This window comes from Eschrichtius robustus, chromosome 7 (genome assembly GCF_028021215.1).
Source record: "Eschrichtius robustus isolate mEscRob2 chromosome 7, mEscRob2.pri, whole genome shotgun sequence".
In the NCBI taxonomy this organism is placed as follows: Eukaryota; Metazoa; Chordata; class Mammalia; order Artiodactyla; family Eschrichtiidae; genus Eschrichtius; species Eschrichtius robustus.
Genome location: NC_090830.1, coordinates 122,987,483 through 123,009,058, shown reverse-complemented (window position 1 = coordinate 123,009,058; position 21,576 = coordinate 122,987,483). Strand labels below are relative to the sequence as shown.

The 21,576-nt window shown below is 36.2% G+C and overlaps 1 protein-coding gene across 1 annotated transcript in view; it reads right to left on the bottom strand.

Moving 5' to 3' along the window:
• Positions 1 to 15,695: 15,695 nt before the first annotated feature.
• NHLRC2 (NHL repeat containing 2) overlaps positions 15,696 to 21,576 on the bottom strand; it is a 50,492-nt gene continuing 44,611 nt past the window's right edge. The window contains exon 11 of the mRNA XM_068548606.1: positions 15,696 to 17,341. Within this exon, the coding sequence (XP_068404707.1) occupies positions 17,085 to 17,341 (257 nt within the window). The 3' untranslated portion in view covers positions 15,696 to 17,084. The remainder of the gene's footprint in view (positions 17,342 to 21,576) is intronic.

Sequence of the window (21,576 nt, the reverse complement as noted above, 5' to 3'; positions counted from 1 at the left end):
GTTCAGTTTCCAACAAAAAAAATTATGAGGTATGCAATGAAACAGGAAAGTATGACCCATACACCAGGAAAAAACAAAACAAAACAAAACAGCCAACAGTAACTGCCTGTGACAGCACCAGATGTTGGATTTAACAGAAAAAGATTTCAAAATAGCCACAATGAATATGGTCACAGAACTAAAGGAAAGCATGATTAAAGAAGTAAAGGAAGGTATGTTGCATTAAATAGAGAATGGCAATGAAGAGATAAAAATTATAAAATGAAAGAATCAAATGGAAGTTCTTGAGTTTAAAAATATAAATAATTGGAATTTAAAAATCACTAGATCAAGAGAATGAGAAGACAAGTGACAGATTGGGAGAAAATATTTGTAAAAGACTTATCTGATAAAGGACTAAAAAGTCAATAATAAGAAAAAGAGCAAACTGATTTAAAAAGGGCAAAAGACCTGAATAGACACGTCTCCAAAGAAAATATACAGATGGCAAATAAGATGCTCATCGTTACATGTAAAAGATGCTCATCATTACATGTAATCAGGGAAATGTGAATTAAAACAACAATGAAATATTACTACACACCTATTAGAATGGCCAAAATCTAGAACACCAACAAGACCAAAATCTGATAAAGATGTGGAGCAACAGGAACTCTCATTCATTACTGGTGGGAATACAAAAACAGTACAGCCACGTTGGAGGACAGTTTGGCAGTTTTCTTACAAAACTAAACATACTGTTACCATACAATCCAGCAATTGCACGCCTTGGTATTTACCCAAATGAGTTGAAACCTTATGTCTACACAAAGACTTGCACACAGACGTTTAGAGCAACTTTATTCAGAATTGCCAAAACTTGGAAGCAACCAAGATGTCCTTCAGTAGGTGAATGAGTAAATAAGTTGTGATACATCCAAACAATGGAATGTTATTTGGCTCTAAAATAAATGAGGTATCAAGCCATGAAAATGCATGGAGGAATCTTAAATGCATACTATTAAATGAAATAAACCAATCTGAAAAGGCTACATATTGCATGATTCCAACCATGTGACGTTCTGGAAAAGGGAAAACCATAGTGAGAGTGAAAAGGTCACCAGTTGCCCAGGGTTAGGTGGGAGGGAAGGATTAACAGTAAGAGCACAGAGGGTTTTTAGGACAGGAAACTATTTGGTATGATACTGTGATGGTGGATACATATCATTATACATTTGCCAACCATAGAATGTACAACACCAAGAGCGAACCTTGATATATGTTAGGGACTTTGGGTGATAATGATGTGTCATTTAGGTTTATCGGTAGGTTTATCAGTTGTAACAAATGTACCCCTCTGGTGCAGGATGTTGATAGTGGGGAGGCTGTTCCTGTGTTGGGTCAGGGCACATATGGGAACTCTGTATTTCCTGCTCAATTTTGCTGTGAACCTAAAACTGCTCTAAAAAATAAAGTCTATTAAAAATTCACTAAAGAAGCTCAAATGTAGATTTGAACTAGCAGAAGAAAAATTAGTGAACCTGAAGATAAATAAATAGAAAATATGCCAGCTGAAGAATAGAGAGCAAAAAGAATGAAGAAAAATGAATGAGTCATGTGACTCAAAGTTCCATCCCTCTAATCACATGGTTGATCTTTCCAGCATGACCAGCCCCCATCCTGAAGCTATTGATACCTAGGGGATCACTGTGAGTCAACTCATTGGCATAAATTTAGTTGTAATCCAAGGGGCTCATAAATAACAAAGATACTTCATCACTCAGGAAATTATAAACGTTTTAGAAGCTCCATGCCAGGAACCGTGGGCAAAGACCAGATAAATATAATATTTATTATACAACAGTCATGGTGCGTCATTCTTTTTATATGTTGCTAGATTGAGTTTGTTGGTATTTTTTATTGAGGATTTTTACTTCTATATTCATAAGAGATATTGGTTTATAGTTTTCTTGTGATGTCTTTGTCTTGTTTTTGGTATCAGCCTGATATTCCCTGATGAATTGGGAAGTATTCTGCTATTTTTTGGAAGAGTTTTGTGAAGAATTGGTGTCAATTCCTCTTTGAACATTTGGTAGAATTTACCAGTGAAGCCATCTATTGTTGGGATTTTTTTGTGGGAAGTTTTGCAATTAATAATTCAATCTATTTATTTTTATAAGTCTTTTAAGGCTTTCAATTTCTTCTTGAGTCAGTTTCAGTCATTTTTGTCTTTACAGAAATGTGTCCATTTTATCTGTTAAAATATTCATTTTATTCATTCATGATCGTTTTTATTTCTGTAAGTTCAGTAGTAATGTCCCCTCTTTCATTTCTGCTTCTTTGTATCACTGTTCTGGAGATGGTAGTGGGGATAGTGCCCTACGTTTTTGGAGCGACACTCATGCTTTGTGAGCATGGCACTGAGTGGGGGTGGTAGCCTCTTATCTTCTTGGCTTGCGTCTTATGCTGTGGAACCTCTGTCGAATGAGTGAGGTGGGGTGAGGTGTTCAGGGCCCCAGTGTTCTTGGCTTGCTGTGCCTGGGGTAGAGCCTCTACTGTATGAGTGAGGCTGGGTGAAGGAAGGCAGCCCATGACTCTTGGCTGCACTCACCTGGAATTTAGCAGAGAGGCAGGGATAAGAGGAGGTGGGCGGGGGGGAGGGGGATAAGAATGCAGGCAGCCTGCCCTCCTGGGGAACTACTGCAGCCCTTACCTGGGAACTGGAGAGAGGCCACACCCACCCAGAGTGGGGCTTCTGTTATACTGATCTGGGGCAAAGGGAGCAAGGGAATGGGTCATGGCTCTAGTGTCATGGATTCTTGAGGTTTTAGTAGATTTTCTTTTTTTTTTTAACATCTTCATTGGAGTATAATTGCTTTACAATGGTGTGTTAGTTTCTGCTTTATAACAAAGTGAATCAGTTATACATATATTCCCATATCTCTTCCCTCTTGCATCTCCCTCCCTCCCCCCCTCCCTACCCCACCCCTCTAGGTGGTCACAAAGCACCGAGCTGATCTCCCTGTGCTATGCGGTTGCTTCCCAGTAGCTATCTATTTTACGTTTGGTAGTGTATATGTGTCCATGCCACTCTCTCACTTTGTCACAGCTTACCCTTCCCCCTCCCCATATCCTCATGGATTCTTGAGGTTTTAGTAGATTTTCTTGAATAAATGTTTCTTCCTTTGCTGTATGCAATTGGGGCAATTTACAGAGATAGTTATTTATAGATAATTTTCACCAGTTATGATTCACTGGAGAGAGGGTCCTCAGAACTCCTCATGTGACATTCCAGAAGTATGCCTAATCTCCAGCATTAGTTTGCCTTTCCACAGAATGCGCTTTAAGTTTTGGCTTTATAACTTTAGGTGGCTGTGGACAGTTCAGGGAGGTGAAAAACAGGAGACTAAGAAAGACAACATAGGAGGCATATATGTGGGGAATGAATACTGAATTGAAGAAAATGTTAAAATATGATATGATTAACTTTGAAAAGAGAAGGTTAAGGTTATGAAGAGCTTAGTACAAAGCGGAATGCTTATAATGCAGAGCAAGACACACAAGTTAGACACACATAATCTCTTTGCAAGGTTGTTATATAATAGAACATATTGCCCATAAAGGTTGCAGAATAGCATTTTAAAACAGACTGGATCCTTAACTTTAGATGGCTGATCTCCTGAGTGACTAAAATGCAGCTTCCCCGTCACCACATGCATTATGGTAGAATTTGACAGAGGTACTTTATTAACATAAATGATTAAAATAACAGCAGTGTTGTACCTTTTACCTACAACACTGAGCCAGAGTGAAACACCCACGAATATTTTAAAGTTTTTAATAGCAAAGTGCAATTAAACCAAATGAGGTTCTGGGCCACGCGGGTGATTATTTTGTTCTTCCTCCAGAAAGCTAAACAAATAAAAGCAGCTGTCTTTCCTACTTGACTTTCCGCAATAAGGCTGAGTTGGGCTTGTTGCTCCCCAGACTGGGGCACAGGGTAAACAGCCTCGTTAGATCCCTGGCAATGCTTGGATTCTTAGGGCATGTCAGCTTCCTGAACATGGGTAAGCTATTGTTTTTCCCTTTCCAGGATGAGGAGATAAACCCTACTTCAAATATTTATCCTCCTTATCTTGCTTACTCTAGCAAGGGACTTGGTTGTGGTGTCATTTCAAATGAAATGCCAAATATAGAACAATTTCAATTTAAAAAGATAGATATTATTTAACGAGATGCCTCTTTGCAAATTAAAATCTCAAAAATATTAGGGGAAATGCATGCTCTCATTCGTTGGCAAGATTATAGAACTTGGCCTTTCTTTGGGACCCTCCCACTCTTCCAATGGCAGTTTAGTAATTTCTTCAATAAGAGGAAGAAGTAGCAGATACAGTGATACTATCTGACAGCTTCTCTTAGCAACAGAAAATATATGGAACATATATTTAAATGGTAATTTGCAAAGTTTGGTTAAAATTACTACTTATTAAAGTTGTGCTCTAAGATCCTAGAATTTGGGGTCAAAAAGGGAAAACTAGTAACTACAGCTGGTGAAATATATACACAAATTATACATACTAAATTATATGTCATGATTATATACATATAGATATATAGATTTAGATAGTGATCAATATATATATTAATATATATTGAGTACTATAGAGTCCTAAGGCATAAAAGTGGTTTAAAGTTTATAGAGATGTCTTTAAACTAAAAAGCTAAATTCTCTCTGAGCTAAAAGTCAAAGTGCTTTGATGAACAGCAAAAGTACAGTACTCACTAATGTGAAAAAAATTCTCATCTTAGTTTCACTAAAACCTAGTGATTTAAAAGCTGATTTGAAGCAATCCAGTTTGTTTATTTTGAGGGGTTATCCCCCTCTTGGAAAATAACTAGCTGCACTGACACATTCGTGGATGCTGACAAAGGGTTGTTTCACGTACTGAAAGGCAAACTTCAGACTGCAGGAGTTTGGAAATACATTTGCCTGTCATTTCAGTTATCCAAGTTCCTTGATTATATCTGTGCCTAGACAGTTGACAAGATAAGAACTGAGCACAAAATCTCATCAATGTCGATGTATTCCACGTGTCATGAAAAAAATCACATAATAAAGAGCAATATATTCTTTGGAAAGCTCTGAAGATCAAGGTCACAAATCTGTAAAATAGCACAATTACTGTATGTTGGATAGCCCATGATTTTCTGTAAACCTTCATTTTAATGGAGTTTAAAAATATCCTAAGTAAGGTTTTATATACATAAAGGATATTTAAAATATTTATTGTTGCATATTCATAAAGCAAAAAAGGGAGGGGATGAATATCCAATTTTTTTTTTTTAACTCAAGCTCCTTTTCTTAGTAAGAAGTTTCTTACCTCGTTAGGAGTTCAAAACCGCAATTGGGTTAGGTAGAGATTGGATTTGCACAAAATTATAATAACAAAGTTACATTTGGTTACCTAAAAGTGTTTTAAATAATTTTCTGCGCCCTATTAAAAAATCTGTGTATCTTTTTTTTTTAAATTTAATTAATTAATTAATTTATTTTTGGCTGTGTTGGGTCTTCGTTTCTGTGCAAGGGCTTTCTCTAGTTGCGGCAAGTGGGGGCCACTCTTCATCGCGGTGCGCGGGTCCCTCACTATCGCGGCCTCTCTTGTTGCAGAGCACAGGCTCCAGATGCGCAGGCTCAGTAGTTGTGGCTCACGGGCCCAGTTGCTCCGCGGCATGTGGAATCTTCCCAGACCAGGGCTCCAACCCGTGTCCCCTGCACTGGCAGGCAGCTCCTCAACCACTGCGCCACCAGGGAAGCCCTGTGTATCTTTGTGAACGTATCGATATTTGAATTGGTTTATAGTGTGTGTTTCATTCTAAAAAATGTTATAAAGTCCTAAGGCATAAATAACAAATTATTATTATTTTGAAGTAAAACTAAACAAACAGATTTTTCCATATATATTCCAAATCACAGAATCTTAGAATGATTCAAAACTTGAGGTCATCTGGTTTCATTTCCCACCCACTGTGATAAATACTTGATCCAACTATCTTACAGCCTCTATTTGAAGACATTCATGGGCAGAGAACTCAGTGCTCTCCGTGACATGAATGACTCAATGTTTGGAGCAAGGACTAGTTGTTAGTCACTGGGCTAAGTGCTTTTCTAATATTATCAAAAAATAATTCTGTGAGGTATTAATATCCAGTTTGACAGATGAGGAAACAATGTCAGAGGTGAAGTAACTTGCTCAAGGCCATTCTGTTATTAAGTGACAGTGTCAGGTCAGCTGGCACAAATTGGTGTTTTAGACATGACACTATGCTGTGTGACAAATTCACTCTCATTTTACGTGAATTCTCTTTGCATATTCTAAGATAACCATCACAGGCTTTCCTCACTCCTACCCCCAAACAAACAATTTCTTATTCAACACTCTTTCTCATATTACTTCTCATTACCCTCTGGTTACCCTTACCAGGACACCCACAAAGCTAGCAGTGCAATTGTGGGAAACAGAAGTAATCTTTTTCCCACTTTAATTTGCTCTAAAAAGTTAGAAATATTAATTTGCAAAAGTTCAAACAATACAAAAATGTATCAGGTCAATAAATACTAGTCTTTCCCTATCCTCTATATTTAACTCTATATAGTTATTAGGAATTTGTTGTGTCCTTCCAATTAGCTGTTTCTTGTTTCTCTCTGTATATGCAGGCAGCCCTTGCTCTGAACAATTCTGATGTGCAGTTTCAGTGACTATAGTTTAACACCAGTTCCCCAACAACACAACTCCAGTTTCAGTTATCACAGTATATTCACTGTAATTACCTATGTACAAACCTCACTGCCAGCTCTTCAGTCCACACATCACTCTGTAGTAACAGATGTGTCCCATGACCATGACTAACAATGTCGCTTTCAAAGTCTGTTAGTGACTAGTCACTCTTCATGTTATTTAGTTCATGCACAGATAGCAAATCATGCAGTTGTGTTGCCTTATTGTTTTCTAGTGATAGAGCCATGTGACATTTTACAAAAGTGGAAAATCGAAAGAGGGAATTGGCCTAAAAGACAAGAGGTACAGCAAAGAAATGAAAAGTGAAAACACTGGAAGTGAAATTTGAATGGAACGTAAATAGAGTTACAGAGGAAATAGCTGCCCATGAGAATGTTTGATGGACTCTAGGTACACAACCAGAGAAACGGAGTGAGCTTATTAACATAAATGAGGAAAGTGGCTGTGATGAAAAGAATGATGATGTCTCAGAGGAAGTGACACTGGCAAAAAAAAAAAAAAAACTTCACATGAAAGGAACTCTTGGAGAACATAGCACAGTACTGAAAGCACAAAGATTAAAATGTTGGTAGCTCGTCCAGACTTAGAAAGGAGCGTGACAATTTGCCAGGGCAGAGAAAAGGTACTTGCTCTATCTCATAAATTTATGATGGGAAGAAAGCAAACAATGTTCAAATACTCTTGATAAGTTTCCTTAACAGAGAAATGAAAACTTTATAACTCTCGATATTTGTAATGTTTTAAATTACAGTGTGCTAAATATTAGCTTTATTTTTAAAATTTTCCCATACATTTATAACTAAGAGTTTTTAATATTTTAATATTTTTAAAGGTCATGGAAAATAATACTTTCTCCCATTGATGATTAAGATTGCTTTGCAGTTTCAGCTTACATGCATGGTCTTTTTTAAAAAAATATTTGGTTGTGTGGGGTCTTAGTTGCGGCACACGGGCTCCTTGGTTGTGGTATGCAAACTCTTAGTTGTGGCATGCAAACTCTTAGTTGTGGCATGCATGTGGGATCTAGTTCCCTGACCAGGGATCGAACCCGGGCCCCCTGCATTGGGAACACAGTCTTATCTGCTGTGCCACCAGGGAAGTCCCTGCATGGTCATTTTTATAATCTTGCATTACTGTACAAAGATTGTCAATGTCATTTGTGTGTGTGTGCGTGTAAACAAATATGCACCTGTATAGAACTAGTTTTTTTTTTTTTTTTTTTAACTAGAAGTTGGTACCTTTTGACCCCCTTCACCCATTTCGCCTATCCCTCACTTCCCAGCCACCAATCTGTTCTCTGTTATCTATGAGCTCAGTTTTTTGGTTTGTTTGTTTGCGTTTTTGTTTGTTCTTAGATGCACATGAAAGTGAGATAATACGGTATTTGTCTGTCTGACTTATTTTGCTTATCATAATGTCCTCAGGGTCCATCCATGTTGGTGCAAATGGCAAGATTTCCTTCTTTTTTTATGGCTGAATAATATTTTATTTGTGTATATACGTGTGTGTATATACACACACGTATATACACGCACATACATGTGTCACATCTTCTTTATCCATTCATCCATAAATGGACACAGGTTTTTTCCATATCTTGGCTCTTGTAAATCATGCTGCAATGAACATGGGGGTGTATATATCTTATCAAGTTAGTGTTTTCATTTACTTCAGATAAATACCGAGAAGTGGAATTACTAGGTCATATGGTAGGTCTATTTTTAATTTTTTAAGGAACCTCCATACTGTTTTACATAATGGCTGCACCAATTTTAATGCATTCCCACTAACAGTGCACAAGGGTTCCCTTTTCTCCACATCCTTACCAACATTGTTTTTTTTTTTGTCTTTTTTGATAATATATATAGTTAAAAAAATAAAATAGGATATTTACATTAATTCTGTTGATGGACATTTAGGTTGTTTCCAGTTTTTCACTATTACAACTGCTGACACACTTTTGTGCACATATGCAAGTACTTGAACAAATCGATTTCTGTTAAGTACAACTACTGGGTCAAGACATTTATGCATTTATAATTTTGATAGATATTGCCAAACAGCCCTTGAAAAAGATGTATAATTTATATTCCTTTAAACCATTACAAAAGTGCACATTTCCATGTGCCCTCACCAAGACTTCTTAAATTTTGGCAATTTCATGGGCAAAAAGATCTATCAGAAATCCTATTGGGTTTACCTCCACAGTGTGTCAGTTCTATCCACTTCTCCCATACTAATCCAATTCATAATCCACTCTTTATTGCTTGGGCTAATAGCTTCGTAACTGCTTCCTCTCTCCTGGCCCCATTCCTCATAATCCATTTTTCACATAGCAGCCATAGTGATCTTCAAAAACATAAACTAGATCACATGACTCCCTGTTTAACATTCCTTAATGGCTTCTAGCTGAACTTTGAAAACTCAGAATGCAAATCACTCAAAATTTGGCTGCTGCCTACCCTCTGACATTGTCCCCATCCTCCTGACCCCCACCCAGTTCAGCAAGTTTGTGCCAGCCTCATTGCCTTTTGTTTCTTAATGGAATGCAGGTGCACAAAATTGTATTATCCATAACCCTTGGTTTTATCACTCTCAGTAAAAACTCCTGAATCACTTAACACACAAGCTAGGCTGTTGATACAACTCACATCTAATGGTCACCCTCATCTCCCTGCCTCCTCCCACCCAAACTACCTACCAGTCTTAATCTGGTAGTTATCATTTCCTTGTTTCTCCTTTCTGACAGAATTTTATCTATATGTATTCCTAAAATATTTTCAGTTGTTTAAAATGCTATAGAAAGAGTATCATGACTTATAGGATTCTAAGCAGTAAAATTATCTCATGATATACTTAAAACAGCACAAAAGAGAGAAACATGGCTTTAGAGGGAAAATATTTAATCTATTTCATGAAAATAATGTACAAAGCTTTAGAAGAGCGGCATTAGGTTTCAGTGTACAGTATAAACAGATTCTTGTTTTCTATAATCACACATATTATACACTTCTTTTGAGTTGGTAACGAAGGCCACTGTGTACTCATTCCAAACCATCTTCTGTTAACACACGCACTTGAAAGTCACTGAAAATAGACTTGAAATAAATGTAGAAACAGTGTTGTATAAAAATATATTACTCTATCTACATGAAATGCTTAAAAATGCAGATGAAGTAAATTCTTTTAGAACTTGACCATGTCTAGAAATATCAATATATGACCCTGTAAATTGGATTTTCATTTTTTTTTATTTTTGAAGAAAAAATAGAAATAATCAAACCCTTGGAATGACAGAGATGAAGTTAGCACAGCAGACCAACTCTATTCTCAAAAATAAAATCACAAGTTTATACACACAAAAGAAGGCAAGAGTCTGAGTTTTTAAAATTTGACAAATTTATGCAGTGTTACAATTTGAGTGATTGTGTGTATATATGTGTGTGATATACATGTATCACAAGCAAACTTTGATTTGTCCATAATCCACACATGAAGTAATGACAGCAATTAAAACATTTCTAAACTGGCTCTCGATGTACCCTAACAGTGAACATTTCAAACTTTTAAAAAATATTAACCTATGTATAATTAGAAACACATACCTCCAAGTAGAGAGAAATTACTTCTAAAGTCATGTCGGGTACTGTTCTCCTCCTTTGGAAACTGATGTATTAGGAATTTTAGAAGAAAAATTTACCACAGCAAAACCAATCTACTGTATCCGTTATCCTGGAACCATATAGTTCCTCAGTGAAACTTCTATAGAAACTACTATACTATTGTTTTCCAAGAGCAGGAAGCCTAAGGTGTGGAGAGGAAGCGGTCGTGTGTTTTTACAGGTAAATTTGGATGATGAACATCAGGGGCACTCGGGGAAAACACATTCCAACTCCATACAAACACACACTTGTTAGTGTTTGAACAGTGTAATGAACACAACAGGTAGCCATCCTGCACATGCTCACAGAATGAATATATTTCTGGTGGGATTAATAATAATGACTACAACATCTAAAAATGGAAGATAGTTCCAAGGCTGAGCCCTTCTTCATTTTCAGAAAGGAACGTGTCTATTTTTACCCTTCATTACCATAATTTATCAACTGTTTTGCCCTATATACCTTAACACATACTTTTCATGAGCATAGCACACTAGATAAAGAATCAAAAATACTGTTTAAACTGGTTCTATTCAAATCTGAGGGCTGATTTTTTTTTCCCCCTCTCAGTATTATGAAGTCTCATTTCATTTTATTTCAAATGTAAATATGTAACCAAGTATATTAAAAGCAAAAGGTAATAAATTCTGCTTGTCCATCTAACTCATAAAAAAATCTGACACTTTTGCTTAATTCTGTATTACTGAAAAACACCAGGTCTGCAAGTTGCTGCTTAAAGAGGAAGGAATTCATACCGTGCCCTGACATGTTACAAAAATACTTTTGACTATATGGCTGTTAGGCGCTCCACTGTGCTTGTTTAGTGCTTCTTAGTACATGGTTGTTGGTATAGGCCGGGAAGTAGATTGGGAAATACTTGCGATTCTTTCCTTTTGGTCGTGGGGCTTTCAACAGAACGAAATGTCCTTCGGTCCACTTGAGAGCGACATGCCAGTGAGGAAGAGGGACACACCAAACAAGGAATAACTATAGCCGGACAAACATTCCACAAGTATCTAGGGTTCTCATTTTCCAACTCCAACCTTTGAAAAAAACTAAACCAAATCAGCACACTAAGAAATGGAGGGGATGCAGTCAGAGAAGCTGACCACGCTGCCTCCTGTTCCGCTTTTCCCAGGCCCGAAGCAGCCAGGCTGACCTGCAGTCTAATAATATGTGAAAGGGCCAAGGTCTGCTGGTCACAGAATACATACAGGAGATCAGTCCAGCCTCTAACTCTTAACGCCATGCTTTCTATTACCCTACTGCAAGGAAATGGGGGGAAAGAAAGCAAACTTTTAATTATTCAGGACAAAATCATGATTTGCGGTTAGTGTGAATTCATTAAAAAAAAAAAAAAAAAACATGTGCCACAGGAGGAGGAAGACGAGGAAACCTTGGTGATTAACAGTGAATTCTAAAGTATGACGCTATCATTACCTTTTCAAGTTGATGTACATTTCTTTATGGGTTTCAGAAGTGGAATTTTATTAACAATGTTAACAAATTATAATATTTAAATTAGCAAACAATTTAAATGAAAAAATCTGCATTCTTGTATTTGGATGATCATGAATCATAATCAGTGGTATGTAGCATTTTACTTCATACCTTTTAACAGTACCTAAAGCTGGAATCATAGGTTGACCTGCTGAAAACTTTACTGTAATAGAATTGCAAATATTTGAGTCTTGGGGGGGGTGGGGTGAGGCCTACATACTTCAGTGCTATTTATGAATCAAGTAGGCAGATGACTTTGTGTTAACAGACTGGCCAAATATTATGTTTCTAGAGCTCACTTTGGTTATTAAAACGGTATTTTCTTAAATATGAATAAGCTTTTAAGAGTTTGAGAGAGTCCTGTGCTAAGAATTCTGTGAGAAGGTCTTACAATTACCTTCTGAAGACCAATTAAAATAGCACTGTTGGAACTAGAACTGAAAATCTATTTAATTCTTTAATACATCCATCTGCCAAGAAAAACTGGATAATATCTGAATTTAAGAAAGAATGGTACATAAAATCTTCTGGGAAAAACAATTATACAGACTGTTCCAAACCCTGAAGGATAACTATGTATAATGAAAAGTCCCCAAAGCTAATATAATTAAATGGATTTACTTTACATTTCAAAAACAATCACCACTAGGATTTTTTGGGTTCTTTGTGTTGATTAGTTACTATATATAACTATGAAGATTTATGCTTAAAAAAAAAAAAAAAAAAAAAAGGCAGGCATCACAGCATGGTAGTTGAGTAGACAGACGCACCAAGGCTCGGCCAGTCCTAAATGTGTGATCTCCATTATACTGGTGTAACTGCTTATAACTTCTTTATGCCTCAGTTTCTTCATCAGGGAAATAAGGAAAAATAGTACCTCCCTCATAAGGTGGTTGTGAGGATTAAATTAGTTAATACACAGAAAGCACTTAGAAAAGTGTCAGGCACATAGTAAGCACTGAATAAATTTAGCTATTATTACTTTATTTCAGTATTGCCAAAGGCTTAAGAAAGCATTCACAAAAGTAAGTACTCTTAATCCCAGTCTGTTTTCACTCTACATCTAGGAGTACAGCTAGGAATCAGGAGATCTGTGTTCAAATAAAAGATCCATCACTCACTAGTCACCCTTAGTCATTCAACAAAACTGGCTGAGCAACTGCCTGCACCAGGCACCACTCCAGCATCAGCCATTATTCGGGGGGTGCTGACCTTGAGACACGTTGCCAACATTCTAAAGCTGCTTCCTCATCTGTAAAATGGACATAAGATCTACCTGTCTGATTCATAAGGTTATTCTGAAGCTCAAATGAGGCAAAACGCATGAAGGCACTTGGAAGATTTGGGAAAGCACCGTCAGAGTATGTTCCAGGAATGTGGTTTAGGGTATGTCTGGACCCTCTAAGGAAGTTAATTACTCTCATAGTTCCAGGTCTTAAAAAAAACTTTAAAAAACAAAACTGTAGGTATGTTTCTTTATAACAATGTTTATAAAATAGTAATATGTTTATTATAAAACTTTCTCTTCTTGAATTCCAACTCTATGGAGAGTAGTAAATACCAAACAGTTGAGAGAGAAATAGTTTCCTTTAGAAACTGTGGTTGCAAAGAAAATGTGAAACCATGTGTTTATAGACATAAGTTATTATCATTATTATTAACTAAGCCAATAACTAGCAGTTTCATTTTTACTAACTGCTCTACAAACACTATTTCATTGAGTCCTTACAGCAACTCCGTAAGGCAGGTATAGCAACCCCAGTTTATAGGGCAGAATCCAAGCGACTGCAAAGTCTGTGCTCATAAACGCTACGCTACATCACACAATAAAAACTCCAGCAGAAAAAGCCATAATCATTTCTGTCTCCACCAAATCACATACTTAAGAGAAGTGGTAGATCAAAGAGCTCTAAACTGTGTTCTGATCTTTGGTAATAAAAGTGACTTTAGAAAAGCTATTATAGAACAAGTCCTTACTGTTCACTTCATTTTAAATCTTTAAAGCACATTCCCAGTTGGGTTTTTTTTTTTTATTTAAATAACCCATTGCTCAATGAAAAAAAAATTACGGAAAAGTAGAAAACAAAAATATTCACAAGTCCACCATTCAGAGTCCACCACTGACACAGTCCCTCTGCGTATATTTTTATGCAATTCTTGAGCTATGAAATTTAGTTTTTGATGATTGTTCTTAAACATGATGCCAAATATAATGGCTAGACTGTTTTTAATTGGCAGATATAAACTAATGCTAAATGTTGGGCAAGCAGAAAATTATATTACAGAGGTATGTATTATTAATGTCCTAGCAAATTTTCCAACTATGGAAAAACAAGCAGAGAATAACTTATTTCAGTGGTACTAGCTCCAAAGTATATTGGCCATGTGAGAAATTGAGTTGATCTTTGTATCTGCATAAGTATACATACACATACATATATACATACACTCATCTACATATACTAAGCTTTTTTTGGCTGTTTTAAGATTTATAGCTTTCTGCAGGCCTGATAACACTATAGCTAAATATATTATTAGAACAGTTAAGGAGACAATTATTTAGGCATTGAACTTTACCAAAGTTACACTTATGGGTGATTAAACTGTAAAGTTTCCCCTTGTGAAAAGGTTAAATATTTGCTTCAGACAGCATTTTCAAGATAAGCAAAATTCTTTTCAGAGATATCAATCCTGAGTACAAATTCAGAAAAGAAAATTCTACCATTTGTGAAATGATATCATAACGAGTGGCAGAAAAAATGGTGACAAAGCAGCATAATAATTTAGGGCAAAGATCCCAGGTATTATGTCTAAGTGTATGTAATGCCACATTACTGGCACTTTGATTACAGTGACTAACACTAAAATCTTTTTTTAAACTATCACTGAACATAACTTTTGCTTTTCCTCATGCATAAATTTAAAAATATGCAGAAATCCTTATAGAAAACAGAAGTCAGGAATCACAAAGTTTTTAAAAATAAACTTTCTAGTGCTTCCTCTTATGTAAGAGATTTATGTTAGTCATAAATTCTAGGAACCCATTTATACTGCTTAATATGATTTACAAAAAAATCATACCAATCCATATAAATAATATTTTGAACGTAAAAAACAATGCAGACTAGTGGCTGGCTAAGAATAAGAATGTTCAGTAAAACTGTACTTTGAAAGTCAAGAAGAGCATAAGCTTAATACTAACAGAAAACTCTGTCTAGACGAAGTGAACATTAATATATTCTAAGAAATTTTTGGATTTTAGTGTACATGAAAATACATACTGTGTGTAGATTTGTGTATAACACTGAAAAAATAGTTATCAGGCATTCCTGAAATAGCAATTTAAAACTGTATATACTTCTTTCAGAGTGAAATTATTGTCCTTAAATAGGAAAAAATTAAGCCAAACTATCCTGTCCAACTGGAAATGAGAACTATAATAATAAAATGAGATTAAAAAATTACTATGGCCTATTCTCCATAAAAGAGAAAATTAATGTTGTATATCCCTTTATTACAGAACATATTTTTTTTATGGAGAGAAAAGGTTTATGCGGTACGTATATATAATTTTAAACAGAATTCCTTTTAACTTTACATTTATACTACTTCTCTTTAAAAATATCTTTAGCAGGCTACAAATTAAATGAAAGTCATGATCTATGCATTTCCTTACTTCAGATTTAGGTAACCTGAATAAAAGAAGTGTATAGGATGTTCAAAACTATAGTTCAAAAAAATATAAAGATGATCATGCTTAAAAAATTACACTTCAAATTGAGCACTGGTTTTGAAGGGAGAAGGCATATTATGCTATATTGTCTATAAATATTCACTGAATAAATGTGATTCACCTGTTTTAAACATCTTGTAAGCTGATTAAACCACAAACATGTTGAATCAGTTTTAGTAAAAAGAAGCGCAGGGGCTTTTAGAATAGTTATAAAGAGAAATTATGATTAAAAAAACCTTTCAATATCTTCTGGTGACTATTTCTTTTAAGGTTAAAAAAAACCCCACCAAAAACAGTGTCATCAAATCACTGTATGTTTCCGCCTTAAAATTTTAAAGTAATATATTAAGATATACTATACATATTAATAGCATGAAAGTGCTTCACATTGAAATTTTCACTTTGAAGGCTTGACAGTAATTTTTAAAAACATCACAATAAATGATCATAATTTAAATTCTGAATATGGGAACCAAAAAACCCCCCAAACCCAACAAATCTGCATTTAATGCTTCAACTGAAATGTAAACTTCTAAGACAACATACATACCCATTTACATCAGATTCAGTGTCACAGTTCTTTAAGTGGTATCACAGACAGTAATGTGTCCCAAAGTCCCTTTCTCCTTGAAAGTCATAACATTTCTGTGGATTCATCCGTTACTTGGTAAGACTGTTCAATTCAGAAAAAAGTTAAAGGAGTGAGCCTGTATGTCCTTAGAGACTCTAACTTTTAGAAATATAGAAATATATTTTCTGTATATAGAAATATACAGAATATTTAACATACCATTAATAATGGTATGTTGAAATAGCAAATAATTTATAATAAAATAGACTGAATAAATATATCTCAAATGAGAAAATCCCAGAAGAGAAGAAAGAACATTTTTACCACCTAAGTACTCTTTAAGCTGCTACTGTGATGAAAAGATGTTTTTGGGGGCCTAAAACAGACCTTACACCTTGAATGGCAGGTGTCCTTATAATATGTGGACTGGATCTTAACTTCTGTTTAAAGTTATTGTGAAATTTACACATTCAGAAGTGCTGCTTGAAAAATGTAAAAAAGTTAGTTAAAATATTTGGTGTCATTATTGTTATCAGTATTCACTGCAAATTATCTCATGATAATATTCTGTCCTATAATGTGGACTTAAGTCTTGTGCCAAATAGCAGCACAGATTACAGGATCATGGTTCAAATCACGGTCAATGACTTAGCTGGTACACAGTGAGAATGAAGGAATTTGTCTATAATAAATAAATAAGGAGCATAGCTTTATTTTAGTATCAGTTGCGAGAACTCAATGGGTTTCTGGGTACCCAGAGGCAGAAATAAAGCTTCTTTTCATAAATTACACAGTGATGGTGGGGATGGAGAAGAGGAGGCACTGGCATGCTGGCCAGCTTGCTAAAATATATACTTGAGTTCTACTGGAGGTATGTAGTCTTGTTGTGTATCGGTTATTTGTAAAGGCTGACTGAACAAAACTCCCTTCATCATACAGGCACTGCTGTCTGCACTACAGTAATAAAGAAATACGCTGATAGACAGAACGGCTTCAAGTGATAAACAATCCCCAGGAATCTGCAGTGAGATTGTTGGCTGACTGGAAATGCTCTCTATCTCTCCAGATGGTACCTGTCCTTGAAGAAGCCATTCATTGCCTAGAAAATAAAAAGGTAAATTATTAAGACTGTATAAGAAGTCAAGTAGGAAATTGGACAAACCTTACGAACACTAGATTCATTCAACAAATATTTACTGAAAGCCTCTAAGTGCCAGGCATTGTGCTCTGTGTGAAGGATACAAAATAAGATATAAGAAGTTCCTAGTCTAATCATCTTGATGTCAAATTAAAATTCTTCCTTTGAACACTGTAAAATAAACTATAAAGTTATTTCTACTGAAATCAAGATGAATATTGCCAATATGGTTATAGATTTAAAATGTGATTATAGAATTAAAAGTGAAAACTATTAATAAGTTCTAGAAATAAACATAGGACACTTCAGAAAATAGATCATTTTTTACCAGATAAGTGTCTAGAAATATAATATGCAAACTACAAAATAATCTGGGGAATACAAATGTATGTACAACTCTGCAGTGACTGTCAAGTTAAGACAATGATGAATTATTGAATATCCAAAGGTGGTAATAAAAAAAAGCCACTGATTTTTTTAGAAACAAGTAACACTGAATACATTATTCCAATGGACTCAATGTAAAAAGCGAATAGATTTTGTCTACCTCATTTTAACACATAAAACTCCTCTGAGACTTAAATACATAGATTATCTATGTAACAAAAGTCTAAAAAACCACTAAAAATCATTGAGTCTTCTAGTATTAAAGTTTTTAAAATGTTTTTATTCACTCAGTGCCTTCTCTCAGAAGGAACATATGCGTCATATTGAGGAAGTGCATACTTAGGCTGACATTCAGCATTAGCTATTAAGAGCCATCATTTGGGAAATGCAGGACCTGCTTTCCTGCCATCTTAAATAGAATACACTGAACGTAATCTAACGACCTAACAATGACTCAGGGCCATCTGTACAAAAACTGGACCATCTACTGAGTAGTGATGAAATTCTATGTCTACTTTTTAGCTTTTCTCTCTTTTGACCTCAGGATGAGTCAACAGACTAGAGCACCTGCCTCTACTGGTCCTCTTCATCTCTCCTTTAGTTCACTGCTTCTAATACTCTGTTGATTGATTGAAAAATTAAATTTGAGATAAATATATCAAATAAGAGTAAGGAGAATGTGAAAGGCTGAGAATCTAGAGAGTTAAGTGCAGAGCTTTTAAACAATTCTTTTAAAATTCTCTGGCCTTTTTGCTTACTTCTGGACTGAGGAATATGTTTGACTTTGTTAGATAGCAGGTTAGTCGGGGAACTTCTTATACGTTAAATGAAAAACAGGAAAATAGTAAATTATGATATTTTAATGTCCAATTCTAGAAATAAAACATAGTGTTTCTCTAGATAATTTTTAGATACATCACATGTATCTAAAATAGACAGCTAAAAATAGCTAAGAATTTTCTCTTTGGATTACTTCACTTTCCTTTAATACTATCCATGTTTTGTACTCCAATAACTTGATACTAATTAACTTGTGTATTTGACAGAGTTAAAATAAACATGTTAATTTACCAGTATCCTATTAAAAAATACTGTTAATTTAATTTTTCTGTGTGCAATTAAAGAGCAGTTATCTCCACATGATGCAATGCTTTCAGACTAATGGACACAGGCAGAACAGTTAAAGTGGCAGTTGAGGGCTTGCTCTGAACCTACAGAGGACTGCGGAATGAATGGCCAGGGTTTGAGTTCGCTTCTGCCCAAACATCCTCTAGTACTGCACGGCTCAGCCCTCTCCTTTGTGGGGAGTAGATGGGGGTGATTGCCCCACAGGCTCAGTCAGTCACTCCGGAGACAGCAAACTCTAACCCAGCAGTTCCTTCTGGCTAGCCTACCAAGATCTCTCTGTTCTCTTGGTGTGGATACCAAGCGGGCAGTTGCAGGACAGTAGCTGCTGCTCTGAGAAGGTACCAAGGTAAGAAGGCATAAAGCCTGGATCTGGGTAATGTACAAAAGAAAAGTGTGTGAGAGGGCATGAGAGAGGAGGAGTCAGGCAGCAAATTCAAAACTGAGTGAGAACCTTTGAAAGAGCGTGGGAGACTAGGACAGAACAAGATCACTAGAGACAAGAAGTCAGAATTTAGTTCTGGACTCCTACTGTTTCACTTTAAAATTGTTGTCTACTCTGTTAGAGATGTTGGAAAGCACTGCTATAAGACAAGCAGTATACTGATTACTTATAAATTCATGAAATAAGTTCACACTGTGATTCAAACACACACCCAAATCTTTACATAATTTACAGTAACTGAATACTTTCGAGAATAGACTCAAACAGGAAATGTTCTGAGATTAAAAGATCACAAATTAGTGACTGAGGACAAAGGCTCTGCCTGGACTCTAATCATAGTAATTCATCTGTATTTAATTACACATCCTCCTCCAACAATGTTTTTTCTTCTACTTGAATGGCATACTTTTAAGCAATGGCTTTGGCATCCAATTTCTTGTAGCAAGAAAGTTAATGGGGCTCAAATTCTACCTCTGGAATCCCTAGAGAAGAAAACACAGCTTCAGGCTTAATAACTGGTAAGTCAAGTCCTAATGATACTATTGAAATAAAATGAACAACAATTGAAAGCGCTAAAGCATCTGACAGATGCTATCTGGAAAAGCGAAAGATAATAATAAAACAACCAAAGAACTGAATTAGAAAGAGTTTGTGTCAAGTTAATTCAGTTAAAAGCAAGAATATATTTTTTAAAAAAATCAAACTCAAGGGAAAAGTCAATTTAATTCTTTAGAATAGAATCTGTGAGATTTAGTGGTATAGTGGTAATCACAATTAATACTGGATCAGGACCCCAGAGACCTGCTGATTAAACTGCTTAGTCAATACCTACACTTCTGCTCCCTTGTGCCTCATCCTGGCTGGAGACAAACAGCCTCCACGTGGACTAGCCTGACTTTCAGTTCATGACAGCCAGCCTCAAACACAGCCTTCCGGCCGTTCAGTACACACTGTATTCCCCTCATGTAGTCACCACCCTCCCACCCTCCTGACCCTCTTCTTTTTTCAAACCGCCAAAACCTTCTCCCCCACCACCTCTCACTCCCACTCTCAGCTGATGGCTGTGCTTCCCAATAATTAAGAAAACAGAAGCATGCAGAAAAGCGCTTCCACAAGCATCCACTCCACAGTTACCCATCTAGATCTCCGGGTCGCCCACTGGGCCCTCCCTCCTTACCGTGGAAATGAGGTCCACGTCCCTGGCAAAGGCCAGCCTGCCACCTCTCCTATCCTCCTAAAGGATACCCCGCAACCATATCCTCATTCCTTTCCTCCACTGATCTTTGCCATCAATCTGACAAACCCGCTGCTCTCTCAACCCCGTTTTCCCCCTCGGGCAACTGCTCTCTTTTCCCTTATCTTTTTAGCTAAGCTCCTCAAAGAGCTATCTATATTTGCTATCTCCAGTTCCTCTCCTTCAATTCTTTTTTAACCTGCTCTAATCAGGCACCTCCTCCATCACTCTGAAACGGCCCTGGTCGAGGACATCAATTAACTATAACATTGAATTAACGATCAATTCTTAGTCCTTATTTCACCTGATCTATCAATCGCACTCAACACAACTGATCACTCTCTCCTTAAAACACCTGCTCCAGGAAACTACCCTCTCTCGTGGTTTTGCTTCTACTTGCTTATTCACTCTTCAGTCTTCTGTGTGGGTCCCTACCTCCCTCCTTGATCTCTTTATGCTGCAGTGCTCTAGAACAGGGTCACCAAAGTACAGTCTGTGGACCGGTGCTGGTCCACAAACCACGGTGAGTTAAGTACAGAAACCAAGAGTGAGGTTTGAAAACTTCTGTAACATCCAAATGTGTAACTGGTGGCTTTGAATTTTATATGTCTTTAAAAAACTAATTTCGTTTTTAGGACTAATAACCCTAGAGCTAGTTTGAGATGGAGTAGCACAATGGAAAAGACACTATGCTAAGAACCAGCAGAGCTGGGTTCAAATTCCATCTTTTGACCTAATTCAATATATGCCCTTGAGCAAATCACTTTATCTCTTTGAGCCCATAGTCTCCTCACTTATAAAATAAGAGGCTTAAAACAGATGGCGTCCTTTGGTGCCTTTCAGCCCTAATATTCAAAGGCCTAACATTCTAAGACCACACCAGTCTGCCTCCTGTAATGAATCTGCTTGATAGCAAATGGCGGCAATTATGATTAACTTCAGGTGAGTTACACTGTTATTTAATAAAAGAGAAAGAATCTCAAAGGCTAAAGAAAACTGCTAAAG